The 25,121-nt window shown below is 33.9% G+C and overlaps 1 protein-coding gene and 1 non-coding gene across 2 annotated transcripts in view; both read right to left on the reverse strand.

Moving 5' to 3' along the window:
* Positions 1 to 2,115: 2,115 nt before the first annotated feature.
* The window catches only part of CAPZA2 (capping actin protein of muscle Z-line subunit alpha 2), a 61,772-nt gene continuing 38,766 nt past the window's right edge, over positions 2,116 to 25,121 (reverse strand). The window contains exons 4-10 of the mRNA XM_046020648.1: positions 21,253 to 21,316; positions 16,966 to 17,172; positions 15,325 to 15,404; positions 11,138 to 11,216; positions 8,947 to 9,018; positions 4,210 to 4,272; positions 2,116 to 3,135 (exon numbers count right to left, since the gene is read on the reverse strand). Of these exons, the coding sequence (XP_045876604.1) occupies positions 2,995 to 3,135; positions 4,210 to 4,272; positions 8,947 to 9,018; positions 11,138 to 11,216; positions 15,325 to 15,404; positions 16,966 to 17,172; positions 21,253 to 21,316 (706 nt within the window). The 3' untranslated portion in view covers positions 2,116 to 2,994. The remainder of the gene's footprint in view (positions 3,136 to 4,209; positions 4,273 to 8,946; positions 9,019 to 11,137; positions 11,217 to 15,324; positions 15,405 to 16,965; positions 17,173 to 21,252; positions 21,317 to 25,121) is intronic.
* Positions 11,819 to 11,956, reverse strand: LOC123952338. Its single transcript, XR_006820606.1, has one exon. It is a non-coding gene; the product is annotated as a U4 spliceosomal RNA (small nuclear RNA).

A 25,121-nucleotide genomic window follows, 5' to 3' on the forward strand; every position in this document is an offset into this window, starting at 1 on the left:
CTAGTTGGCAAAGGCACAAACGATTATCAGCATGGAAGATCTTTTCAAAGGATCTTGCATCATTCCAAAGCTTTTGGTGTGATTAAGTAAAAAATGATTTTAACCACAGAAATGGCCACCCAAATGCTATGGAATTACCTATAGTTGTCTGTAATTACTTTCCTAAGAATTTCACTTTTAAAGAACATTTTTAATGAACCAGAACTCCCAGAATACTTTTTAAGTGCTCCTGTTCCCTTTTTAATTTCCAAAATCCCAAATGAAAAAATGCCTCATGAATATCTGTACCGCATTATTTGCTTAACTCATACAAATGTATTATAAATGTATATCTAGGTGTCATCTCAAAAAACAGCCCTCATGTCAGAATACTTACTTCCACTTACTTCCAAATTTCAATACTTATTGAAATTTGTAATTTCAATACCCCACAGCAACCCCAGGCTTCACAGCTGCTTGAACTCTTCTCCCCTCCTACCTCAACCAGTCATTTCCTTGATCCTAGTATCATTACTAATAAATTTAACTCCTCAAAAATCTCAGTTTTAAACACATCACCCTAATCACCATTTCCTACACTGCCAGATCATTCCCTTCCAGTAACCCAACTCTAACTGTACCTATAATCCACTGATTGTGCCACATTTTCACTAGTCTGCTCTCCTCCTGGCTTCATTTCCCCCTCCTTACCTAGCTTAAGTTCCACAGGCTACCATTACAAGCTTACATTTGTAATGTAACATTACATGTTACATGTTACATTACAAACCCCCTCTCCCCATGGTCAGTCAGCCTCTCTTGGCAAAACCACAGCCTTGGTTTAAATTTAATTCATCTACTCTATGCCTGCACCCATGCAGCTCTACATGCTTAAGAGAGCCATACTCGCTGGTCGCACTTTAAATCATCACTAACCTTGAGTTAGCCTTCATTATGTCTAACTACCAAACCCTGTCACCCAGGTCCATTCACTTTCCTGGGTTCTTCCAGCCCAGAGGACCTCTCTACCTCCTGTCTCCAGTATCTAACTGCTAAATGGTATTTCCCCCTTGAAATTAAACACTGAGCTCCTGATCAGCCCTACTACCCCCAATTTCTCAACCCCCCAAACGTCTCTGATGTTTCTCTTTATCTCATATTCAGCAATCAAATTTGGCAAATCTTTTTGATTTTACCTTTAACACATATCCAGAACTCACTACCTGTATAGCCTATAGCTACCACCTCAGACCAAGCCACTGTTTGCTCTCAACCAGTTCACTGCACTAGCCTAACTGTTCCCCTAATTTTACCCTTGCCTCCATACTTCACCCTTAAGTCATCACCTTAAAGACAAATGCATGTATTTTCAAGATCACACTCTAGGCTGTTAAACAGCCAAAGTAACTGACCTTTAGGGGATAAAAATCCATGACAGCCCAACTAATATGACTAAGCTAGGCAATTAAAGATTCACCTAGTATATAATTCAGAATCATTATAAGACTTTTGAAAATGTCTTTTAAAGAAGGGAAGAGATAATTAACATTGTTAATTCATTTTCTTTAGAAAACCCAATATGGCAAAACCAGAGAAAACAATTTAACGAAATTAGAAAAAATGACTTAAATCAAGCCGTCAAATTTCATATTAAATTCTCAATGTTTTCAAAGCCCAACTCTGACTTTTAAAAAGAAGTTAAATAACATGCTTTCACTGGGAAATTTTTAAAATTCTATACAACTCAAGCTAATGAAATATTTTATTGTACATAATGAAAGTGGTGTTTTTAAAAAAACACTTCCAGGCCCAGACGTCTTCAAGAGTATGTGAGGAAGGGATTCCACTGGAGTATAATAACCATACTCGACTGAATGAAACCACAAATCTACCCCACTCTCTACAGTAAATATTAACATTTACCACAGGTTTAAAATTCCTGTAGCATCAGTAAATGTAAATTTTAAAATATTACAAACATGCTCATGATGCACAGGAAGATGGAAAAATTTAGACTGCAATGCACATCATATGTATTCCCAGCTTTTCTAATTTACAACCAGTTAAGAATCACAATATCCAAAGAAAGTATTTTAAAATAGTATATGACTCATTGATAAGTGATATCTACTCAGATAAATAGGAAAATTTTCATTTTAATGTCACATTGAATTTCAGTACTTTTCAATCCAAGAAAAGAAATAAACTGAGACATGGTCATGAGTTCAGGATTATATATATTACAATTTGCCTTGTTATAATACATTTGTGGCTTTATGATAAAAATAACTCAGGGACATATGGAGTTCAAGCTAATTTGCGTAACTGTCACAAGAAAAAAGCATTAAATGCATTTCTGAAATAAGTATTTTCATTTAATTTCAGAATCTCAAAACAGCATTAGACCTTGGCCTTGTTTTAAAAAAGTTTAGTTAAACACTAAGCTAGCTAAATAACCTTCTTGAAAGGTTCAAAACACAATTGATATAGAAAATGCTTTCCCTCTAATCTTGATCTTACATAAATGGTAGAGGTGAGGGGGAAAAAGGTAGACAATTTCTTTAGCAGCATATATGGCTAAATCCATCAACCACCTTAAACTAGAATGTCCATTATTGACACCATTAAAAAGAACTGGGCAAATATCAAAAGTTACCCACTTCATAAATCAAAAGACAACAATTTTAGGGTTATGATAAGTAAAATATTTTTGAAACATTTCAAAAACTTTTAACATTAAACTAGAAGAATCATCTCTTAATTATAAGAAAGAAAAGTATAACAGAAAGTAAAAGACATTTAAACTAAACTGATTTTCAATCCTCTTTGAAGAAAAGAAATGAAAAATAATGGTTGATTAGCTAAGCTTTGTGCTCTAACCAAACTAATTAATTACAGTGATTTTAAATGGCAACAGCCCATCTGACTGGGTAGCTTGACAGTTCTGAATACTTTTGCAATGATTTTTTTTTAAACGCAAAGACATTAAAATGATTCGGTCATGCAATGTTCATCTTATGCATTCTGCATCTCTTTGCCAATCTTGTAGCTAAGGATCTTGTTCCAATCAATCTTAGTGCGTGTAACTGGCAACTGTCGACGTAAGGCTTTGAAAGTAGTGTCCGACATTGTCTGATAATTCTCACTGATGGCGGTCTATGAAAAACAGTAGTTAAAAGTTTAAAGAAATAAAAGAAACAGAACAATTTATAAAACACACAGATGCTTTAGAAAAACTTTTATTTAAACAGCCTATTTCAGTTTTTAAAAAGTAAAAAAAAAAAAAAAGTCAAATAAAAACCCCAATGTGGTTTTAAAAGCTGTTTTTTGTTTGTTTTTTTTTTAAAGATTTTATTTATTTATTTGACAGAGAGAGAGAGAGATCACAAGTAGGCAGAGAGGCAGGCAGAGAGAGAGGAGGAAGCAGGCTCCCTGCAGAGCAGAGAGCCCGATGCGGGGCTCGATCCCAGGACCCTGAGATCATGACCTGAGCCAAAGGCAGCAGCTTAATCCACTGAGCCACCCAGGCGCCCCTTAAAAGCTGTTTAAAAGCAACTAAAAGAGGGTCACCTGGGTGGCTCAGTCAGTTAAGTGTCGGACTCTTGATTTTGGCTCAGGTCTGGATTTCACAGTTGTGAGTCAAGAGTCACATGCTCTACTGACTTAGCCAGCCAGGTGCCCCTAAAAGAAAAAGCCTATAATCATTTTGAATAATTAAATTTAATGAAATGAAACTGCAACTTAGATTTAATATTTGTGTATTCTCATTGGATCAATTTTACTATTTCACTCAGAATAATTTTATATATTATTATTTGCAAGGAGCAGAAATATAGCTAATCCACAAATTAAATATGTAAGTTCAAGAGTATAGTTTAGAAGCTAATAAAAATAAGAATATAAAGTGAAGTAAGATCTAAGCAGATTACACATAATCTAAATAATACTTTGGGAATTACTTCATAAATTAAAATTTCCAATCAAGAACAAAATAACCATTTAAAATCTTGCATATTATGACTAACACTCAAAAATTACAGTTGGCTAAAACAGAGTTTTGGCCATTTTCATGTCTGTCACTGAATTTAAAACAAGAAAATTAAAAAATATAAGACTATGTTTTATTATAGTGAAACAAATGAAAAAAATTCAGGCTCATAAATGAAATTGAAATTTCAGTGCCAGTAGTTAAAGCAAATGTAAATTATGTAGTGTTTTTGAAAAACATACCTGGTATTCATTTTCTGCAGCTTCTACAATCTTTATAAATTCTTTTGCTGTTTGCACCTCATTCTGAATGAAAACCAAAACCAAACGTAAATGGTAATTTAAAATTATACCACTATTTCTTTTAAGTTTTCCATTTTTTAGTATAATTGACACACAAAGTTGCAGTAGTTTCTGCTGTACAACATTGTGATTTAACAAGTTTAGACATTATGTTATGCTCACAAGTAACTACCATCTGTCACCATACAGTGCTAATACAGTATCATTCATTATACTTCTCATTCTATGCCTTTTATTCCCATGACTTAGTGATTCCATAACTAGAAGACTGTAGTTTCCACTCACCTTCACCATTTTGCCCTTCCCCCACCTCCACTCTCTCTTGCAACCATCAGTTTGTTCTCTGTATTAGTATCTTTTTGTTTATTCATTTTTTTCTCAATTCCACAAATGAGTGAAATCATATGGTAATTGACTTTCTCTGACTTATTTCACTAAGCGTAATATCCTCTAGGTCCAACCATATTGTCGTACATTGCACAATCTCGTCCTTTTCTATGGCTGTATAATATTCCATTGTATGTAGAGTCCCCTGGTCTTCCTTATCCATTCATCTATTGGGGGATATTTAAGTTACTTCCATATCTTGTCTACTGTAAACAATGCTGCAATAAACATTCCTATATCTTTTCCAATTAGTGTTTCATTCTCTTTGGGTAAATATCCAGAAGTGGAATTATTGAATCATATGATATTTCTATTTTTAATTAAGGAACTTCCATGCCATTTTCCATAGTGGCTACAGTAGTTTGCATTCCTACCAACATTGCATGAAGGTTCCTTTTCCTTCACATCCTTGACAACACTATTTGTCTTTTTGATTTTAGCCATCCTGATAGGTGAAAAGTGATGTATCACTGCGATATTGGTTTGCACTTCCCTGATGATTAGTGATGTTGAGCATCTCTTCATGTCTGTTGGCTATCTGTATGTCTTCTTTAAAAAGGATGTCTATTCAGGTCCTCTGCCCATTTTTTAATTGGACTGTTTATTTTTTTGGGTGTTGAGTTGTCTAAGTTTGTTTTTTTTTTTTTTTTTTAAGATTTTACTTATTTATTGACAGAGAGAACACTAGCAGGGGGAGCAGCAGGCCAAGGGAGAGGGAGAAGCACGCTCCTCGCTGAGGAGAAAAGCCCAACGTGGGGCTCCCGGGATCATGACCTGAGCTGAAGGTAGATACTTAACCTACTGAACCACCCAGGTGCTCCTGTCTAAGTTCTTTATATATTTTGGATACTAACCCCTAATCAAATACATCATTTGCAAATATCTTCTGCCACTTAATAAGTTGCCTTTTTGTCGGATGTAGTCCCAACAATTTATTTTTGCTTTTGTTTCCATTGCCTTAGGAGACATACTTTGAAAAATGTTCCTAATGCCAAGGTCAAAAAAATTACTGTGTTCTCTTCTCTTCTAGGATTTTGATGGTTTTAGGCTTCACATTTAGGTCTTTAATCCATTTTGAGTTTACTTTTGTGTACACCATTATTATTTTTAAATAGGTATGTCAATATATGTATAGTTACTGCTTTACTATAGTTTAATAAGTAACACAGAAATTATAACAAAGTGAAAATATTGTAAGATCAGTTATTCTAAGTCCAAAGGAAACTAGGCAGAAGTATTTTGAAAGTCTGCAGAATGAACCTGGTTTCACTGTTTAAGGAAAGCAAAGTATTAATAATACATATCGATGAGAAATTCAATTATAACACTTAGCATGAATTTGACAATCTTTACAGGTAAGAAGTTAGTCATAAATTTCTAATTAATGACTGTATCTAAATATTAAATATGTACTCAACAGTATTTACCAACATAACAGTATTTACAAATATGTAATAACAGTATTACCATTTAACACCAACAGTATTTACAGCAGTATTTACACAACAGTATTTAAATTTACAATTTAAAAACATTAGGAAAAGCTTATTTTATTTTATTTTTATTTATTTATTTGACAGAGAGAAAGATCCCAAGCAGGCAGAGATGCAGGCAGAGAGAGGGGGAAGCAGGCTCCCAAATGAGGAGAGAGTCTCATGCGGGGCTCGATCCCAGGACCCTGAGATCATGACCCAAGCCAAAGGCAGAGGCTTAACCCACTGAGCCACCCAGGCGCCCCAGGAAAAGCTTATTTTAAAGTTTAAGGTGAATTTACTGTAGTGTTTAACTATTTTCTGGAAAAATTTTAACATTCCAATATACGAGTTTCTTTGCTTTTTTCCTAACAGCAAAAAAGTTAACAGTGTTAATATAAAACTCTCTAATATCTTACTTTATGTATGTCTTATATATTTACACATATGTATTTATATTTCTATAATATGTGCATTTTTTTTCTGTCCAAAAACAATTAAAGAAAAAGAAAGAAAAGAAAACCTTACAAAATAAAGTCAAACATTCATTTCTAAAAAGCAGCATAAAAGGTGTATTGGTCAAGTTTAATTACTATGACCACTTCACAACAACTCCACAGTCTGTAACTTTGTAAACAATTGTGTTTTAGGAAGACTCTTTGCTTAGTATGAAACTAAAGAATATAGTACCAAGTACTCTGTTATGCAAAAGTTACATGTATGCACACGATAAAGAACAATACCAAACAGAGAGTCTCATGGAAAACCAGACCTTAGTTTCTTTTACTGGCAAATTTTGCAAGTAGAGTACCATTTAGCATAAATGCAGAAGTCACTTAAATGCTAATGAAACATTTTCTTAAATACTAGCTTTCCTCTCTTCCCAGGTAGCAACTGGCCTTACACATTCACACATGTTTCTTAATGTTAAATCAAATGCTTTCTTAAATTAAAAATTAACTCTTCTTTGTATCTGTAGTTTAGCTAATTTTGTATATTAGCAGTTGATGTTTATAATATATTGGCATTTTTAGGTATGCAACACAAAAGCTTATAGGAAAATATACATTTGACTATTAATGTTATATTATTAATATCACTGGGGCAAAAAAAAAAAATCCCACAAAGAGCTGCATGTGTAATGGAAAGAATGTGTGAGAGAACTATGTGGGGAAATAAAATCAAGTTCAAAGTTTCATGAATTGGAAAGCTGAACTTCAGAAAAACTTCATTCAATCATAATCCAGACAGACGGGGAAAACACAATAGAGTTTAAAAGTTGAGTAAAAAATTGGAAGCCTAAATTTAAGAGCTAAAGCTATGAAGTTCTTATAAAAAAACCCTGGAATAAATCTTCATGACCTTGGGTTAGGCAATGGTTTCTAATAATACACCAAAAGCACAAGTAACAACAACAATAAAAAAAAAATAAATTGGGACTACATCCAAAGTAAAACCTCTTGTTCTGCAAATGATAACAATCAAGAGAGTAAAACAACACACAGAATGGGAGAAAATATTTGCAAATCCTGTATCTGATACAGGACTTGTATTCGAAACATGTAAGTAACAATTACAACTCAACAATAAAAACACAATTAACCAGTTAAGAAACGGACGAAGGATCTGAATAGACATTTTCCTGAGGAAGATACACAAATAACCAGTAATACATGAAAAGATGCTCAACATCATTATCCATCAGGAAAATGAAAATGAAAATGAAAATGAAAATGAAAAACCACAATAAGATACCTCTTTATACCAAGCAGGATGGCTATCATGGAAAAAGTGGAGCCCTCGTAGACAAGTGATGGAAATATAAAATGGTGCAGCCACTCTGGAAATAGTCTGGCAAAAGTTCTTCAAAAGGTTGAACACAGAACTACATACAACCCAGCAATTCCACCTCCACCAAAGAAAAATGAAAACAAACGTCTCCCCAAAAAAATAGTACACAAGAGTTCAAAACAGCAAAAAGTAATAAAAAATACGAATGTCAATCCAACTGATAAATGGATAAATGCAATGTGGTATATGGAATATTATTTTGGAATAAAAAGGAATGAAGTACTGATACATCCTCCAACATTGATAAACATTAAAAACATCATGCTAGGGGCGCTTGGGTGGCTCAGTGGGTTAAAGCCTCTGCCTTCCACTCAGGTCATGATCTCAGGGTCCTGGGATCGAGCCCCACATCAGGCTCTCTGCTCCGCGGGGAGCTTGCTTCCTCCTCTCTCTCTGCCTGCCTGCCTCTCTGTCTAGTTGTGATTTCTCTCTGTCAAATAAAAAAAAAAAGGGAAATGATCCCTTCTTAAAAAAAAAAAAAAAAAAAAAAATCATGCTAAGTGAAAAAAAGTCTCAAGAGACTACATATTATAGGATTCCGTTTATATGAAATGTCCAGAATAAACAAATCCATAGATTAAAAGGTAAATTCACAATTGCCTAGGGCTGAGGAGGTTTTGGGGAAAAGCTGATGAGGGAGACAGATGGGGAGTGACTGCTAATGGGTACAGGGTTTCTGGAAGACAAAAACATTCAAAATTAGATTGTGGTGATTATACAGTCTTGTGAATATACTAAAAAGCACAGAATTTTATACTTTAAATGGGTGAATTGAATGGTATGCGAATTATACCAATAAAGCTGCTAAAAAAAGTTACATACAGACTTCCAGTTAACTTACCATCTTTAATCCATTTGAGAACACTTTAATCTGAAGCAGAAATATTACTTAAAATGTTAATTTCAAAACTGTTCTGGTTTTATAGAAGTTATCAGGTTGTTGAAATTTTATTTTGAAATTACTTACAGACACTGTTAGGGAATCTTGTATATCTTTATGACTCACTAACTGAACATTACCATCTTCATAATAATGAACCTATTAGAAAAAGAAATTACAGAAACCACACATTATAGGAATCATCAAGATAGATCTTTATGGCTTCAACAACACATCAGTGCAAATGACTACCAATTTCAGCTCTAAACCTAGACTTCTCTGCTGAGCTCCTGACCTTTCAAACTCCAGCATAACTCTTTCTGTCCTCAGTCTAGTGAGGAGACTAATTTACAGTTCCTGTAATTACTGAGGCAAGCCCTCCACTGACCTGACTTTGGACATTTCTACCTAATAGATATTCTACTGATAACTAAACTCAAGATTTCCAAAACTGAGCACACCATATTCCCTCCCAAATATTGTTCCTCTTTTCTGCATTTCCACTAACCATTTAATTCCTCAAAATTCAGACATGAATTTATTCAATAAGCATTAGCTGAATGATAATACACCTGCTACTACAGAAGGTAGGGATGCACAGCTTTTAAAAAAGAGTCCTTGGCCTTACTTTTCAATACAACACAGTAAGAGATATGTACAAAGTACATAGAGAGTCTTGGGACACTGAGAGTCTTGAGACTCTCTGAGATTTAAGAAAGGATTTCAGAAAAGAGGTACACAAGACTTGGGTTCAGCAATGTAAGTATGACAACAATTAAACCAGGGAAGATAATGCAACTGAGCTAAGAGAACAGCATATTGTAGAAAGGCTTGGAGGTACTTATGGCTGGAATGTGTACGAGACTGGGGAGTGAGAAGAGTGGCTGGAGAAATAGGTAAAAGACAAATCAATCTGGGCCTTGTGTGCCATGCAAATATGTCTGGCCTATCTTGTAAGTGAGAGTGGTCTTACGAAATAATATATCCAGATTTAAATTTTTAGAAATCATCTTTGTGATGATGGCAATGTGAAAAATAGATTGGAGGATGGCAAAGGGTCCAGATATTCAATAAAATAACAATTATATGCTAGGTAGGCATCACGCTAAGTGATGAAGACAGAACTGTGAATCAGACAATCCCAGCGCTCAATAAGCTTTGGCTCAACAGAAGCACCATTTTAGAAATTATCCAGGTGAAAGCTACTGAGAGACCCAACTGAAGGAAAGAATAATTCAACAGTAATGGTCATCATTCATGAAGCACTTCATGCCTGACTCTGTTCCAACCATTCTGCCCATATCAACCAATCTTCAAACAACCATATAAGCTTTCTACTGCTGTTTTCTTTTTTAGATTCATGAGGAAACAAGCAAAAACAGCTAATATTCAATGATTTCCTGCGGTCATACAAAGAATAACAGACAGATCTGGGATTCAAACTCAGGCAGCCTGCTTTTCAAAACATTCTTAGCCTCTGTTCTCCATCCCCTAATGGACAGTCATAACAAGACATTAAAAACAACAGGATAAAGACTAGAAATATATAGTGGAGTCAAATGACAGAGCAGCTGTATCTGATCCATCTTTATTCCTTTATGGCTTTTAGCACAATACCTTTCATGATAGTTAATGAAATATACTGAATAAATAAGTGAACCAGTATAGAAAAAGACTGGTCAGTCTTTAACTTGTTTAGGAATATTTATATTCAAATACTTCCTCTTATTTATCAAATGTTCTTCTCTATAAACATTTGAGTTTATACTAAATGAGTCAAAGAATTCAATTATGGTTTCTTATAAGAAATTAAATGTGAGTACAGAAGATACTTAAAGGATAAATGTCATATCTACATTTTTAATATATACACACAATAAATATATATTTATATATCTACATGCACATACATACATTAATATTATACCTCACCCAATTCCACCCAATTCAGGAGACAGAACAGCACAACTCAAACTCAGAGGATGCTTGGATGAACAAACTGTTTGACTGTTTGAAGAGCAGACCAAATGGTAGCATCTAATTTTAGCTGTGTTTTTAGAATCTGTAAGCTATCCTTGCATGTTTTTGATGACTAGGGAATGAACTACAAGGTTATTTGAAAGATGAAATCAACACTACTTGTTTTTCCCAATACCTCAAAACAAAGATCTAAAAAAGAAATTTTTATTGTGTACTGAGAAAAATAAATTTATGAATTAGCTATTTCTCTGTTCAGAATCATCTAGAGAGCAGTAAACAAATTCTTTTTATTTCATACCTGAATTTTCAAGATGCCAACCACCTGAGTGGTTGAAGGGGTGATTGTAAACTTCCACTCTGACCTCCAACGACCATTCCTTAAAAATAAAAACAGCAGCTGTAAATAAGGTAAGGAAAATAATTTGAATAAATTTTAAGTTCCAGATTTAAATTTAATGCTACAATATGATGGATGCTGGATATTCATTTTTAAATCACTGAAATATTTAAAGGAATCAAAGGATTAAGTTCAGTTATGAGCTACATTTAATCTTCATCCTACTGATAAGAAAGGCCATATACAATGGATACAACTAAAGAATTCTAAAGCTAAGGCTTAAAATACAGATCAAAACTAAATTATATAAGCTACTTTTTGGGGGAAAATTTTAAGCTACTTCTTCACAACTGACATACTTATGCTTTAATTAACAGTAAACTGAATAAAGAGGTGAAGGGGAATGAGAGATACAGGCTTCCAGTTGTGGAATTAATAAGGCAATAAAGGGATAAAAATACGGAATATATTTAAAAGTATATAATAACGTTGTATGGTGACAGATGGTAGCCTATACCTGTGGTGAGTACAGCATCACTACAAACTTGTCAAATCATTATATTACACACCTGAAACTAATGTAACCTTATGTGTCCAGTATACTTCAATTAAAAAAAAGAATAAATAGAACAAATATTCAGACTACCAGGGGCTTTCACAAATACAGTCAATGCAGTCAGACAGCCACTGAAGAGTACAAAGTACCAAACATTTTTTAATTAGCAATAATCGCGCCTTGGATAAACCTCATTGGCTACGATACTGCCACTGCGCAAAGCTAGTACCAAATATTTTTTAAAAGAATGGGTAATAATACAATATTTTAAAGGTTTTTTTTTTAAAGATTTTATTTATTCATTTGACATAGATCACAAGTAGGCAGAGAAGCAGGCAGAGAGGAGGGAGCAGGCTCCCTGCTGAGCAGAGAGACGGATGCAGGGCTCCATCCCAGGACCCTGAGATCATGACCTGAGCCGAAAGCAGAGGCTTTAACCCACTGAGCCACCCAGGTGCCCCTGAAGGTTTTGATATCTGGAAAGAGAAAGGCTTTATATAAAGAGTTGTTAAGTATCAGAAATTTTCTTCTGTTCCAGTTTAGGATTAAATTTCCACATAAAAGGCATATCCTCCTCTCACTTAAAATGACTTTTGGTATGCAAATTAAACACATTAATGGTAGGAAATTGTGACATTACAAACAAGCATCCAATATGTTATTCATTTTTGCCTCCCAGATAATGAATTTTATTCTTTTTTTCTGGCCTTTTCATGTCAACTTTCCTTCTACCCCTAGTACCTCTTTTTAATCCACTGAGCCACCCAGGTGCCCCCCTAGTACCTCTTTTTAAAATTTTATTTGTTTATTTGACAGACAGAGATCACAGGTAGGCAGAGAAGCAGGCAGAGAGAGAGGAAGGGAAGCAGGACCCCTGCTGAGCAGAGAGCCAGATGCAGGGCTTGATCCCAACACACTGGGATCAGGACCTGAGCCGAAGGCAGAGGCTTTAACCCACTGAGCCACCCAGGCACCCCATACCCCTAGTAGCTCTTTGTATGCTAAACACATATTCTGAAATGCACGTTTATACCTGTTAGGTTTTTTTGGAATAGTAGCATATGTTTCTGAAATAGTCACAGAGTTAATGGATCACTGTACTGGCTTTGCTATAAAAGTACTTCTGGGTTCCTTGTAATATTCTGGCAATCTGCCCAATCATGAAAATCCACAGAATGAGAGTACTCATATCTAAAGTTAACACTTAACATGTGAAAAGTACTCTCATTAGAACAATGCGTACGATCTACAAAATAAGAGAATTTTATACCATGCCTTGATTTTGAGGGGCATCCAAAATTATCCGTAAGTAGCTCAGTTGGACAAAGAACCTAGGTCTATTTATTTTTATTTCGTGATTCTGAAAGAATTCCTTTTATTTAGGTATTAGTATTGAGCACTATTAAGTTCTAAGCATATACACTTCTGACTTATTATGACAATATGCATATGTAAACATTGATTACAAAAAGAAAAAAGGAATTCCAAATCGAGTAATGGTACCAATTTAAGAACTATTTCAAAAAATCCTTCCATAGGCATTACTACTATACAGTAATGGTAAATGATGCTGAGTCATAGCCTTTTATCAATGGAGTATGTTATCAATGGAGTCGAGATATACTAGCTTTTATTTATATTCTTCCCTTCTCTTCTAGTAACACTGTAATTACAAATGTGTATTATTCCCTAGACATTAGGGAAAGAGTAGAGCCCAAGAAGAGAATGTCCTAGTGAAATCTATTAAATGTCTATGACTATTATCTTCTGATTTTAATTCTATCTGTATTTTAGGTGCACTGAAGTATATTTCTTTGTACCAAAATATTTAGATTTTACTGAGATTATTGTGATATGTGATGTCTACTACTCTGAATGTCATTTAGAATTTATCTTCTTTAAAAAGTGGAAGTCACTTTTAACTTCCATGATACAATGTTCACTGTGGTAGTTTAGGACAATTCAGAAATGGGAAGCAAATTAGTAAGAACAGAGAACTCAAAAACAAACACCATCTTCATTTTACATATGCTAAAGCTCAAATTGTTTTTCAAAACTGATTAGTAAATTCACTATAACATCTTTATAATAAAGTAATAACATTAGTAAATTCACTATAACAACTATAATATATACTATTATATATATATAATATAATATTATATATATAATATATACTGAAATAAAACTAAGCAACAAGAATTTTCCTTTAATAGTTCAACTCAACAAGATTTTATGATACACATCTTGGCACAAATTGCATAAATTAATAGATTTATTTCTTTAGGATACTGTAGGTTACTGCTACAAGATTTTATGCTTAGAATGGAGGAACTACACTTTTATTAACTTTATATACCAGAATCTTCGGGGAACTGCAGCTTGTCATTAACGCGTACATTGACATACAGAATTGACTTTCCTTCAGTGATAATGGATTGCCTTTCTCCAAATGTTCTTGGTTAACCTTGTAACCTTGCATTTATTTCTAAGATGGTTAAATAGTGGAGCAATCTTGGACCTTGAACCAAATTAGTCCACGGGGGTATCAATAGATACCTCTTACTTTACCCTCAAGAGCACAACCAACCAACTTGGCTAAACAAGTCAAATATCATGATTATACTTACTCTGATGATCTTAGCATGTATTAGCAAAAAAGGAGGATAAAGGTAAAAACTTCATTCAATTTTGAATTTATAAAGTCTTTTTTTTTTTTTTTTTTTTTATTTGACAGAGAGAAATCACAACTAGGCAGAGAGGCAGGCAGAGAGAGAGGAGGAAGCAGGCTCTCCGCGGAGCAGAGAGCCCGATGTGGGGCTCGATCCCAGGACCCTGGGATCATGACCTGAGCCGAAGGCAGAGGCTTTAACCCACTGAGCCACCCAGGCGCCCCTGAATTTATAAAGTCTTGTAGAGCCTCAGAATTTTATAAAGAAGGTGTCTCAGAAACAGTCTTGTCTAAAAATACAAAGGCTCAACAATTTGTCAAAGGTCCAAGATTAACACGGCAAGTCATGCTTTAGGGGACTGGACTTTTATAAGGAATAATCAATGAATTTCATTTCAAGATTATAACTTAATTAAAATGAGACTATGATTGTAATCTGCCTCACTGTATAAAACAGTCATTAATTCCTTACATTGGCCGGCCAAACACAAAAAAATTCGCATGAAAACATCTACTTCAGAGCCCCCAAATTCACCAGAAAAATCACTGTTCCCCTTTATAATTACCTCTGTCCTCTTCTCCCATTAAGTCTCAGTCAGGAACAATCCATTCTCAGAATGAGCATATGGGCCTGCCAACTGGTCTGCTTGCAGGCACAAATGTTCCCTCAGGATCCTGCTTGCAAGTCTCTAAAAACACTCGATGCAATCCCACGCTCTTATTCACTGTCAATGGGTTTACCGCTACCTTTAAATAATACGCTGATTGTGGAGTAAATAGCTTTCTTATATCAAAAGGCTCAAGATTCATGTTTAGATTGTACTTAGTTATACATAAACAAGGTACAGGTCCAACCAATAAAACAAGGACTACAAAGGATATAAATGTCACAATTCCCCAAAATACAAAATTTTAACTTACCAAAAGTTTTTTGCTTGGAACTGATGGCTTTCTATGCATGCAATAATGGTTTGCTGTCCATCTATTTTTTTACCATATACCTTAATGGCAAAGAAAATAAAGAGAAGTGTGAATTCAGGGCCACAGAATGTTCAGCTTTAAACATCTGCACAAAAAAAAAATTGTAGAGCACTTTGGTAGGAACATATAAAAGAATACAGAGTACGTCATCATTCTAGCATAGTAGCTAGAAAAACAAGTACTCAAACATGTACACTTATCACAAATGCTTGGTGGATCATTAAAAAAGCACAAAATTTATAAAGTAAAACTCATACTATACTTTAAAAATATTCACAAACATCCTAGATATACTATACTTTTCATTCCAAATACAGGTATCACAAGAAGTGTAGACAATTTATTTTAAACATGCAGATACCAATCTGGAACCAAAAACTGGACCTACACTTTGATTATCATCTTTGTTTCCTTTACAATCTTAGAGGCTGTTATTTCTTCACTCATTTTACAAAGTATCAGGAAAGAGGTGAGAAAGTTAATTTACTTATAACCAAAAAGGTCATAAGAGAATGCTTGCGATGGTATGACGATGTTGTTTCACCTCTTTTATTTATTTATGTTTATTGCTTTAAAAGTCATGGATAATCTGTACCTTTCAATTCCCCAGGAGCAAATAAGGACTCTCTAACACAACCTACCTACCTATTCTTGAGTTATTCTTCCAAAATAATCCTAATCAACAAGGTTATTATTCAATGAATTTGTAAAGTATTTTAGGTTACGCTATAATTTTTCCTCAAATAATTACTGAGAGCTAGATAGTTAAGGGATTATATGAATTTTTGTCCTAACCAGAAAACCTCTCAGAGTTTTGAAATGGGATGCCACTGGTAATATTAGTAATTATGTTGGGACAGCAAATATAAACTATAAATCTTTGGCTCCAGAGGTAGGCAAAAACCAGGTCCAGAATGCTGTGAAAGCCATGTTCAGAAGCCTAGACTCTATCCAAAGTGTAATGGAAAATTTATGAATGATTTCTAGCATGGGATTTCCATGATCTGATCTGTATTTCAAAAGATCTCTCTGGCTATAGAGAAGATCACAGAAACACAACAAACTGGGGGGATGGCTGTACCTTACCTAGGTACAAACAATCTTACGAAAAAATGAAGAAGAAAAAAAAAGCACTTCCAATTTCTATATTTCATAAAGAAAATATAAAAACAGGTTAAACCTATGAAAGAATCACATTAAAAAAGAGACCTGATGATAAAACAGGCAAGGACATGATTCCACTTCCAAATAATTTAATTTGTTCTAAGATCTTGAAAGGAAGTTTGATCTTAAACTTACTGAGATGAGTTATTAACGTGAGATAAAGAATCTTATGCATCGTGCTCTAATCAATGTATGACAATTCCTACTTGGATTTAATTCAAGGTACAACCATTTTTCCATTCTGTGCCATCATAATGTATTTACTATTTAGAGTTTCTCAAAAAAACACTCTTAGAAGTATTTACTTCAAGAAAAAAAAACAATGGCAAGTTATGTCAGTTCTGTAAGAGATTTCAGGAGATCATAAGAAGTCATATTTACAAAGACAAAAGAAAAATATGCATATTGATGACTTACAGTGCAAACCCCATTTGGATAATGTTCTTTTACATAAGCTCGCAGAGCAGTTTCTACTGAAGTTCTCCATGACTCAACTGCATTTTCTGCTTCATATGGTCTTGGATCAGTTGCTTCCTTTCTTAAGTGATCAAATTTGAAACAGATTCTGTTTTTGGGATCCAAAAACTTTCCATTTCCCAAGTCACCATGTTCTGTTATCAATACCTTCAATGATGCGATGAATTTTGGGGAAAAAAAGTATTTAAAATAGCATTTAAGTACTGATATATATTAATATAAATTCACTTAAGTTTTGTCCTGAACACTGTAAAATAATTCTATTCCAAGCAATTGGTTTAACTATATGGCACAACTATAATAACTGAAATGAGGCTAGTCTTGTTCAGCTAAGATCAGTGGATTTAATTTTCTCCCAATATAACTTCTGGCTACTGAGTGAAAAGAATGCATCTTTTAATATACTGCTGGAGTTTTGTATTGTTTTGTTTTAGAACTATAAACTGTTTACTATTTCTATTACCAGTTTCCAGTTCTTGAAACCAAGGACTGGTGATAACCTTCAATGAGAATGGTTACAAGAACAACTTTAAACCAGAGAGAACACTCCTCCGTGTGTCCTATATTGTTCCTGGGCCCACAATCTCATCTACTGTGAAGTGTCTGCTTGTTTTTATCATCTATTCACTGACAGCTGTTTTCAACTGACTTTCAAATTTTTAAACATGTAATTTATTCTTTTATGTACATTAAGTTGTACATGAATAAATGTCACATTCTGTGCTTTAAAATTTCCCCTCTTGTTCTTCCCTTGCAACTCTCCCAACTTTGACTCCTTAACTATGTCAGAACTTCCCCCTCTAATAAAAATCATATACACATAGGATGTATCCTTCTAATCTTTTTCAGCCATACAATTCCACGTAGATAAATAAAAACACATCTACGTGTACATATACACACATACAGGGTTTTTTTGGTCACTGTTTTACCAGAATGGAATGAAAATGCACACATACACGTATTTTTTGGCATTTGGCTTTTTTCAATACCAGCACCTTATAGAAATCCTTCAAAGTCAACTGGTAAACCTCTCACCATTCTTTTTAATGGCTGCATAATGTCCCATAATGTGGGTATAACTTAATTTATTCTGCCATTCTGTTACTGATGAACCATTTCTTTTATTTCCAGGCTGTTTTCTTTTGGGGGGAGGAATAGTACATTAAAAATGTTAAAATTCTGGGGGCGCCTGGGTGGCTCTGTGGGTTAAAGCCTCTGCCTTCAGCTCAGGTCATGATCCTGGGGCCTGGGATCAAGCCCCACGTCGGGCTCCCTGCTCGGTGGGGCGCTTGCTTCCTCCCCCTCTCTCTGCCTTCCTCTCTGCCTACTTGTGATCTCTGTCAAATAAATAAATAAAATTTAAAAAAAAAAACCTTTAAAATAAAAAAATGTTAAAATTCTGTACATATATTTTAACAGGCTAATGATTTTATTTCCATTAGGTGCTTCCATCTCTCTTAAATATATTCCCAGCAGTGGGGACAGTAGGTAAAGGGTCTGTGTGTTTTTAATTTTTAATACATTTCCAAAAATATGGCTGTGACTTTCCACATTTTTATGAAAAGTATGTAAGATATATTCCTCTCACATTACCACCATCAATAGGGATATGATTCTTTTTTCAGTCTGATGGGTATAAAATATCTCATTACTTTCATTTTATTTCTCTGACTACTGACAGATCTAAGTATCTTTTTGTGTGGGGGCCACTTGTTTTTCTGTGAGTGAATATTCTTCAATATTTTTCATCTGTGGTTTTTTTGGTTGTTTTCTCATTAATTTATAAGAGTCCCTTATCTAAGGTATCTGTTTCATTTTATGGTTAAAATAATTATTATGTAGGAAAATGTCTATCTTTTCTTCTATAGTTTCTGGGTTTCCAGACTTACTTAAGATAGTCTCCCTGCCCTAGTATTGTACATATAGACTCTTCCAAAATTTCAGTCATTTTATAAATTTTTAATCCACCTAAAATTTATTTCTGTATGTTGTATGAGATAGAGGTTCAAATTAACCTTCTTCTTAACAGAGACCAGTTGTGCCAATCTTTTATTATATGCCTATCTAAAATTATAATCTTGTCATGCATAAAAATTTTCATATATTTTGGGATTAAATTCTGGTTCTATAAGCTGCTGTACTGATTTATTTGTCTACTATATACAAAACCATCCTGATTTGACTTTACATTGCTTGTAAAGCATCTTCTGTTATCTAGTAAAGGAATTCTCTTACCCATTCTTACTGTTCTTACATTTTTTTTCAAACATGAATTTTTTTTGCATCAACTTAATGAACATTTTGACCAATTAAGAAAACTATTAGGATTCTAATCGAATTGCAATAAGTTTGTATTTTAATTTTTAAGTAATTTAACTTTCTTTTTCAAAATGGAATGTGGTATTGCCTTTCTATTGTTCACATCCTGTTTTGTGTTTTAAGAAGACAACCACCACTGTCTTCACAATCCTTTGCCTTTCTTGTTAAGATTATTCCTAGGTTAATGCATAGTTCAACCAATTAAAATGGAATTTCTCCCCCTCCAACCACTTCTAGAGTAAAATACTTATTTTGCGCAACAGAGTATAGTTAGTGAGTTTTGTATACTTACCTTAAATTCAGCCAACCCACAAAATTGTTTTAAATCTAGTAGTTTCTTTTGTTTGGGAGGTGATTATATAAATCATACAACCTCAGAGTTTTCTTTTCTAAAGCTCTCATTCTCTTATTTTTATACTTCCATTAGGTGGGATACTAATAAGCCAACGAACCTGGCAAATTTTCTATTTTAACTACAATTATTTCAGTGTTTGTAGTCTATGATATTTACTGTGATTTTTGTTAAACAATCTACTATATTTAAGAGGTCTTCCTCTATCCTTAGATTACTCAGGTTTTTTGTAATAAGGACTAGCTGCTGGATTTTTCAAATTCCTTTTCACTGTCTATTGATGCATCATTAAGTTTTTCTCTTTGATTTGCTGATTAATAGATAAGACCAAAATATTGCCTTATATGAAACCACTCATGCATTCTTGTAATAATTTCTATTTAGTCTTGATTTGTCATTCTTTTGATATATTCCAGGATTCTATTTTTTTAATATCTATTTAAGGTTTTTAAATCTATGGTCTTATGTGAGATTAGAGTTTGATTTTTTTGTTTTATCTTTATTAGGTTTAAGTATTAATATTATGCTAGGTTCATAAATGAGTTGGGGAGCTCTCCAACAAATATTGTTTTAGGGAAGTATTTTAAGAAAATAATGGTCAATGTGCCCAGAGGTATAGATTTACAATACGGCTTTGTTTACAGTTAAAGAAAAAGAAAGACTAAAAAAACCAAAATCTCCCAAGAGAAAGAAAATAAATATAGGAGATTCATAAAATGAAACGCTATACAGCTTCATATATATATGTGTGTATACATACACACATGCATGTCTATATATATATATGTATATATAAGCTTGTTTTCTCTGCAGTTATAAGTTTCTTCTGTCTAGGCTCTCTTTCCCCCTATAAATACAAGACTATGTATTACATAATGAATAATGCCAAATGCAAGCTTTGACATGACTAGCCACTAAGAACTAACTGTTACAACTCTCTCATGTTCCACCTACCAGGTCCTTCTTCATATTGTTTTATATACGTTGTGCTTCACACAAGCACAGTATGAATTAATATAATCACTGATTATTAATAACTCTAAACCAAAAAGAAAAAACAAAAACAAACCCCTCCCCCCCCAAAAAACACCAAAACTAGTGACCTTTGGTGGCTTTTTTTAGCTTAGCAATTCTAACTTTCACTTCGGAAAGAAAAGATTTAATAATTACTAAATGCTAAGTTACTCACATGAAGAACTGTAGAATTCCAGAGCAACCAAAATATGATATAAATCTTACTAATATATATTCTAGATTTTGGATTAATATAGGACTGATTTTTTTTTCCTATAAAAAACAAGAAAGTAGATTTAAAGCAATTATTTTCTAAAATCTTAAAAGAATTACATTTGAATACTTCTAAAAGGGACTTTCTGCTAGTAGTATTATTGTCTCAACAAAAACCCCAAATTTTCAATTACTTTGCCTGTAAGAGGCTATGATTAAAATGAACACTTTATCTTAAACATACCACTTCACAATTCTTGCAGAATATATTAACCATTATAAATGAAACAAAGATAGGTCAGATCCTATGTTCATATGAAACATACCTGATCTTCATAACCTTCAATTTTTACTGGAGTAAACTGGTCCAAGTTATACTGTGCAAATGCACTAAAAAAGAAAAAGGCCAATTATTTAAGATTACAAAACTCAAGCCTTAAAACAGCATGAATAATTCACTTGTCAATAACTCTCCTGCACTACATATGGCAAGTTATTAAATAAAATTATAATTCTCTATTACTGATTTTATAGTAACTATAAATATTATATAGATATGGCTATTTTAAAAACTTCAGCCTTCAATGTTTAGCAAAAGAAAATTAAAACAGTAAATGTAATTTGTCTTTTCACTCAATACCTTGAATGAAAGTATTCATTCAATACCTTGAAAGTAAAGGTTAGCCATCCGTAAGATACATATCTAATTACTTGAGGATATACTGAGTACACAATATACCAGGAAACAGGTTCTATGAGAGGTTCTATGAGAACCATAGGTTCTGTGAGAGATGCAGAGAGTAATCAGACAGATCCTATGATCAGAGGACTTACAGTTGGGTAGGAGAGATAATAGATAAATATAACCATAATACAAAGTAGAAAGTACTATAAGACAATGACCAATAAAGAAAGCATCAAGAAGAATACACATTTTAAAAAATTATATTCGTTAAGGCAAGGATAAGAAGTGCTTTAAGGGTGACTTCTTTAGAAATTTGACAATGAAAAATGGCCCTTGAAATAATGAGTAGGCTCTCCTACAGAAACTGGAGAGATGGGAAGAAAAGAGTATTTCAGATAGAGGGACCAAGATAAATGAAACACATGAGAAGACAGGTTAGGTCCGTATCACAGAAAGCATCAAGCTCAATGCCTGACACATAGCATGTGTTCAATTATATTTACTGAATAAAAGTGAAAGGCCCTGATTGACAGAGTAATTACTTCTTTTAGGAAGCAAAGCAGAGTCACTGAAGCTTTCTGAGAAAGAAGAACCTAACTATAAAGAAGATTAATTTGGCAGCAGTGTGTATGACAACTGGGCAGTGGAGCAACTAGAGTCCCCCCCAAAAAAGAAAGAAAGTTAAAAAAGCAGTTAGGGGATGCCTGGTTGGCTCAGTGGGTTAAAGCCTCTGCCTTCGGCTCAGGTCACGATCCCAGGGTCCTGGGATCGAGCCCTGCGTCAGGCTCTCTACTCCTCAGGGAGCCTGCTTCTTCTTCTCTCTCTGCCTGCCTCTCTGCCTAGTTGTGATTTCTCTCTGTCAAATAAATAAAATATTAAAAAAAAAAAAGCAGTTAGGTTGCTATTAGGCAAATGTCCATATTAGAACTGCTGAAGAGTCTGAACTAAGAAATGGTGACAAGGTGGATTCAAGAATGAAGCCTCTCTCTACTCTCATATGAGTAAGTAATACTACATAATTATATAGCACATTTATAGGAAAGACTCTCAAAGTACAAAAAATTACCTGAAAAATATGTAAGGACCATATTATATGTTTCTAAATCTATAACCTGAGGATTTTTTTCTATACTTAACAGAAGAGATATTGAGTATTTTAAAATTTAGAAATACATCTGTCAACCTAACCTACTTGGAAAGTTTTCTAGATGGCAAGACATCCACTGAATTTTCAGATTATTAGCTACTTGAGTCTCCTCTAGAAAAGAATATTTGGTTAAGCAAAGCCATCACTGATAAATTACCAGACTAATAAACTTAAAAATAGCAAAACAGAATTAAATTACTACCTGTCAAATTCCTGACACTGCATGTTCAAAAAAAAAATGAGAATAAACATAGAAATGCATGATGGGGGAGAGGGCAGTATCAACTCACTTCTGATTTCCTTAATTCATTAAAACTATAATTTTCCTAGGAACAGCCTCAACACAGCCAGGCAGTTACTAACCCTTAAGTGAATTTATCTCAAAACTACCTTGAAAATTAAAAAAAAAAAAAAAAAGTACACTAGATCATTTAGAAAGTAGGATTCAGGGCGCCTGGGTGGCTCCATCAGTTAAGTGTCTACCTTCGGCTCAGGTCATATCTCAGGGTTCTGGGATGAAGCCCCACATCAGGCTCCCTACTCAGCGGTGGGTCTGTTTCTCCCTCTACATCTCCCCACCATCTGTACTCTCTCTTTACTCTGTCTCATTCTCTCAAATAAATAAAATCTTTAAAAAAAAAAAAAAAAGTAGGATTCATTTTCCAGTGAAAGACATATGTAAATAGTAAACGTAGATAATAACTTGGTCCTAGCCTTTTACTGCCCAGAGTATCAAACTCCATCATCTACTTGGGAGTGAGGGAAGAATAGGAAATCTGAAAAAGAAACAAATGAGTATGAAAATAGGTAAAATTTTATCTTAAATGCTCAAAGCAAGTTAAACAGGTTATTAGTTACATGGTATAGCAGTAAAGATACTCACTAACCTAGGAGTCAGAATACAGAATACCTAGGCTCTGTCCAAACCCCATTTTAGCTTGCATGGGGCCCATTTACCTTATCTATAAAAAGAGGGGTTTGGACTAGCTGACTTCCAAAGTCCACCCAGTTCAGAAACACTCCATCTACCTACTCATCATCAACTCACCCACACCTTCACTCAGACACGGTGAAAACAGTGACTTTTCTGCCCTTGTAGAGTTCTATATCCCACTCATCCATTTCTAAATACCTGTTCCTGTATTTAGATTTTTATATCTAATACTATTAGTCATGTATCAGTCACATACTATGCTTTTCACCAGGTGTCTCCTTCAGTTTAGCCACATTTTTTCCCTATTATTCAAACCCTGTTCATCATTTAAACTAAGCTCAAAAACCATTTCTAAATAGAAATTAATAATTTCTCCCTTTGGGTTCCAAAGGCCTTTGATATGCCTCTATTATGATAATATTTTATTTCATTTGGCTTGATACTGAACATATGTGATTCCCCATTAGAAAATCCCTAAGAGGCTCATTTACCTCATCATCATAGTGAAGTCTGGCAGTCATATGTCAGTTGAATAAAAGGCCCTTTCTGAGTATTTAAAAGTTTAGACTTGACAGTACTGACTCTTCAGTATGTCTACTTTTACATACTTTGAAACACACTAAATTTGTGCCCTTGGGAAAAATATCCCATTAAAACCAATCTTAAGAATAAAGCCATGTTTTTTTCCCCTTATAGAAAGATAGGAAGAGGAGAAAAGTGAGATTAAAAGAGTTAAAGCAACAAGGAAAAGAGGAAAGGAAGGAAGAAAGTAGTTCGTATACGTAAGAAAGAGAAGTACTTGTACAAAAGAGATTCAATATCAAAGATCACAACTGAAGAAGAAATTTGAGTACAACTATGCACTTAGTCTGGTGAAACTGCGACTAGAACACATTCTAAATGTTTTTTTACAATGTTTTTCAAGCTTATGTTACATGGTTTTGGACAGCCTCAATGATAGGCAATGGATCTTTTTTAGAGGGTGAAACCAGGTTTGGAGATATTTTAAAAGTTAATTCAGAACCAAGTCTGGTGAACAATGAGTATAATACTATTTTTGCTTGAAAATTATTTCATAGAAAGGACACTGTGAACCACAGTTATATAGTTCTAAAGTCAATTAACAATGTAGGGCGTATTTCTAACTTCACAGATAATCTCAGATGTTTACAAAATGAATTCAAAGAAATCTGGAATGAAGAATACCACTGAAGTCAACAAAAAGAATCAATATTTTCTCTAAGGGTTCATCTAGTTAGCAATCACTTACTGATAGTATAACTACATGCAAGACAATCTGAACTTTCTACTTAAGGTTTACATGTTTTTTTCCTTGTTATCATACAATAAATTTCTTGTTTTATCATTAGTTACTGATTTCTTCAGACTCATTTCCTTAGAATATCACAGTATCAAGCATTTCAATGTA

The sequence above is a fragment of the Meles meles genome, chromosome 10 (genome assembly GCF_922984935.1).
Source record: "Meles meles chromosome 10, mMelMel3.1 paternal haplotype, whole genome shotgun sequence".
Lineage (NCBI taxonomy): Eukaryota > Metazoa > Chordata > Mammalia > Carnivora > Mustelidae > Meles > Meles meles.